General features: G+C 30.0%; 1 protein-coding gene across 3 annotated transcripts; it reads left to right on the top strand.

The window, feature by feature from the left end:
• The first annotated feature begins 1269 nt into the window (after window positions 1–1269).
• Window positions 1270–2919, top strand: LOC136232961 (protein LOL1). Of its 3 annotated transcripts, none has more exons than XM_066022451.1 (6): window positions 1270–1404; window positions 1610–1772; window positions 1848–1961; window positions 2043–2156; window positions 2227–2336; window positions 2600–2919. In XM_066022451.1, the coding sequence occupies exons 2-6, from the start codon at window positions 1721–1723 to the stop codon at window positions 2636–2638; spliced, it is 429 nt and encodes a 142-aa protein (XP_065878523.1). In that variant the 5' UTR covers window positions 1270–1404; window positions 1610–1720; the 3' UTR covers window positions 2639–2919. The 3 variants fall into 3 exon arrangements, with proteins under 3 accessions (XP_065878523.1, XP_065878525.1, XP_065878524.1); XM_066022453.1 differs by lacking the exon at window positions 1270–1404 and adding an exon at window positions 1411–1461; XM_066022452.1 differs by lacking the exon at window positions 1270–1404 and adding an exon at window positions 1446–1523.
• The last annotated feature ends 1119 nt before the right edge of the window (window positions 2920–4038 follow it).

Consider the following 4038-nt stretch of genomic DNA (forward strand, 5'->3'; position numbering starts at 1 on the left):
TTTACTACCTCAATTTAGCTTATTGGCTAATTACAGATTTCAATCAGAACATTTAGTAAATTACCAAATTAGCTTGAAACTTCATATGTTATAAAAAAATTTGACTGTTAGTCAAATAATTACAAATTTAAATAAGAATATTTGATGAAATTACCTAATTTAAGTAATTAATTATGAAATTAATCCAAATTAAAACAAGGATAAAACAGTAATATACAAAGTTGAATCATTACAAAGTCCATGAATTTTATGATATTATTGTAATAGGTCTTTCTGTTGTTGTTTTTTAAAATGAGTCCCTAATTTTTTTTTTTTTTATTGAGCGCTTAATATTTTGAAGTCAACTCATAAAATTTTAAAATTGGCTTAATACCTTTGTCATCCTCTAAATTTGTCCTATTTTATCTTTAGTCTCATTTATGTAGTGGTTAATCTATTAGGACCTTCAACTCAACAAATATCACACTTCCGTGTTACTTTATGTGTCTATATGGCATTGATTAACCTTCTCAACTCATATTGTGCATCATATTAGCCATCCAGTTCACCAAATGTAACACTTCGTGCTCTTTATATTTTTATGTATTTTTAAAAACAATTAGTGGATGAATGCAGAAAGTGTATTAGAATGGATACAGACCATGTTTTGGGAGGAGTACTCAATACCATGTAGGCACAAATGAGTTAAATCTATGACAATTTTAAGCTGACTACTAAATAGAGTGGGATAAGTGATAAAATGAGATAAGTTAAGGGAGAAGCGGATGTATTAAGCCTTTAAAATTTGATTTAACCGAGTTATTTTCATACTCGGAAAGTAAATTTGTACAACTTATAAGACTCATTCAAAAAAAATCTGGGCCTAATACATCAGCTTCCTGAACTTGTTTAAAATAGTAAATTAGCTCCCTGAACTTTGCAAGTGTCTCACCAGCTCGTTAAACTTGTTTATTTCGTATCAGAATAAACAAGTTTGGGGAGTTTGTAAGACATTTGCAAAGTTCAGGGACCTAATATATTTTTATGGACAAGTTTAGGGAGCTGGTGATACGAAATAAGCAAGTTTAGGGAGTTTGTGAGATACTTGCAAAGTTCAGGAAATCAATCTATTATTTTGTACAAGTTCAAAGAGTTGGTGGTGTATTAAGCCCAAAAAATCTGAGGACTGAATTCAAAAGAAAAAGAAAATTGACTCCAAAAACATTATAAAATATTAATGTCTCTAAAATGCATTTGGGCTATAAATACTAGTAATAGACTGAAATTAAATGCAAATGCAAAATGAAATGTTAATATCTTGAATTTAAAATAGATAGCAAATAATAGAGTTTGTCTTTTTATTTTTGAAGTTTTATTAAATTAAATTACCTCTCTCTCTTCTCACTCTCTGGCAAGGTGTTAAAGGTATGTGTTTGCCCCACTTCACTTTATGTTAAACTGGATTTGTTTGCTCCTTTATCAGTGAGTTTCCATACCTTTTTGTCTGTAAACACAAAAAAGAAGTATTATAATAATAAACTAAGGTTTCCAATTCTGTAATGTTCATTATTTTCTGAACTTGTGTGTTTTTGGAATTCAGATTTGATGTATATGAATTGTTCTGTTACAGGCATGGCAAGATTCAAGAACAGGATCAGAAAAGGGTGAAATAGCTACAGAGATTTGTTTCTAGGAAATACAGAAACAAAAGAAAAATATAAGTTAAAAGAGAAAGATAAAAATGCCAGTTCCTCTAGCTCCTTATCCAACACCTCCTCCTGCTCCTGCTAATGGTATTATTCTATTCTATTCTTCTTTTAAATCCAAAATTGATGAGATTTGGTTAATAATTGTGTTTGAAAGTGTAGGTTCCCAGAGGCAGCTTGTATGTTCTGGATGTAGAAACTTGTTAGTTTACCCGGTTGGAGCAACTTCTGTATGTTGTGCTGTATGCAATGCTGTCACTGCTGTCCCGCCTCCTGGTATATTTTATTTATTGGTCGGGTGTATTACTCCCGGGAAGGAAGTATTATCAGAAATTTGATATGATATGGAAAGTGCAGGTACAGAAATGGCGCAATTGGTATGCGGAGGCTGCCACACTTTGCTCATGTACATTCGTGGAGCAACAAGCGTCCAATGTTCTTGTTGTCACACTGTTAATCTTGCTTTGGAAGGTATAATCAATTTAATTAATTATATTGTTAATATTGTATTGGTACTAATAAACAAATTAATTAATTACAGCAAATCAAGTGGCACACGTAAATTGTGGAAACTGCAGAATGCTACTGATGTATCAGTATGGAGCGAGATCTGTCAAATGTGCTGTTTGCAATTTTGTCACTTCTGTTGGGGTCTCTTCTCTTCTTTTCTTTTTTCTTCTCTTTTTTCATTAGTACCAATAATTCAGTTAGGTTCAACGGGTAAAAAAAACTACAGTGTCTGGTGAAAAATAATAGTTGTTGGAACAATTTTTTATCTCTATGTGGAAAGTTGAATTTCTAAAAATGGATAACATAATACCCCAAAAAAAAGTGATAATTTTTTTTTATTACTATTTGTAAATACAAAATGTATGTATTTTAATGCATTTTTGGATGTATGCAATGCAATGCAGGCGTCAGCAAGCAGTACGGAGCAGAAGTTCAACAGCTGAACCTGAAGATATAGTAAACAAAAAATAGTGAGGTTATTACAAATTCCTAAGCTTCAGTTTTGCATAATACTATTATAATTATAGTATTTCTGCATAAACCAGACGAAATTAAGTATATGTATAGAGTTTGCTCCAGTTCTTTTAAATTTAATCATCAACAAGCAAAGCAGTTTTTGGCTAAATAAAAATGTATCAGATTTCTATGTTTTAGAAATTTTTGTTCATTTTTTCTTTATTTTAGTTTGACATGTATAAATAAATAAATGCAGATTTTGCTGCTTTATCCTGTGTATGGTCTGAACACAAATGAAATAATTTTGTAAGTCATAATTGAAGGGACCAAACAGATATTTTGTTTGACAGCAAGCGCTTGGTTAAGTACCAATGTTGTGGAATTTTTTTTTTTGGTAATAAATGTTGTGGATATTAGTTGATTGATAATTGCTTCAATAAATATATATATATATATATATAGTACTTGATTGAAAGACTAATCTACAGAATCTAAATCTTATCTTGAGCAAGATATTCTATATCTGTTTTTTTAATGGTCACGCCTTCATTTAATGCTTTTATCTTATTAACAATTAATTTTGGCCTAACATCAATTTTCTTATATTTGTTTTTTTCCTTTTTTTTTCATAACAAATTCAACTGTGACATTGTTATATTTTGGACTAAAATGACACAAAATAAATAATGTCATTTTAATTTGGAACATTAGGTTCATATTATTTCAAATTTTGAATTAAAAAAAATAGAAAAAAGAAAATGAGCTATGACTGTATATCAAAATAAATGGATAGATCAATTTGACTTTTAGTAGAATTAATTTGTCTTGCCATAATTTTTTACTAAATTAACAGTGTAAATAATAATAAAAAAATAATAATTGAAAGGTGACGTTAGTATTGCGTCAAATTGACTTCCAACCAAATTTAAAATCCAAAATATCCTTTGATCCAAAAAAAAAAAAAATTGAATATTTGGTGGAAGCTGCTAGAAAGATTTCCTGTAGCAAAAATAGGCATGACCAATTTATTGAGACAAAATTAGAAAATATTTATATATGTATATATAAAGTGAAGTCGTTTTCGGAAGTAATTTATTTAGGGGAATATGACATAAAAAAGAAGCATATTCTGGTTGCTGGTAAATTGAAAAAGTGGATAGTCTGTATTGTAATGTTCCATGAAATAAAGGGAGCAACAAGTGAACGTGAATGGGCCTCAACCAAGCCAGCTGGAATTTGAGACTCTCAACTCAATTTTGTTAATATGTCTTGTCCTACTTCCCCCAATTTTACGATATATCATTTCACTTGGATTGGATTGGATGGATTTACATTTGCCAGATTTCACCAGGAAAGGAAACTACCCTCTAACAAACTAATCTCTTCT

The sequence above is a fragment of the Euphorbia lathyris genome, chromosome 6 (assembly GCF_963576675.1).
Source record: "Euphorbia lathyris chromosome 6, ddEupLath1.1, whole genome shotgun sequence".
In the NCBI taxonomy this organism is placed as follows: Eukaryota; Viridiplantae; Streptophyta; class Magnoliopsida; order Malpighiales; family Euphorbiaceae; genus Euphorbia; species Euphorbia lathyris.

Coding starts and splice junctions, on each gene's coding strand:
- LOC136232961 (XM_066022451.1), top strand. CDS start 1,721: ATGCCAGTTCCTCTAGCTCCTTATCCAACACCTCCTCCTGCTCCTGCT. Junction 2,157..2,226: donor TGTTAATCTTGCTTTGGAAG/GTATAATCAATT, acceptor AATTAATTACAG/CAAATCAAGTGGCACACGTA. Junction 2,337..2,599: donor ATTTTGTCACTTCTGTTGGG/GTCTCTTCTCTT, acceptor AATGCAATGCAG/GCGTCAGCAAGCAGTACGGA.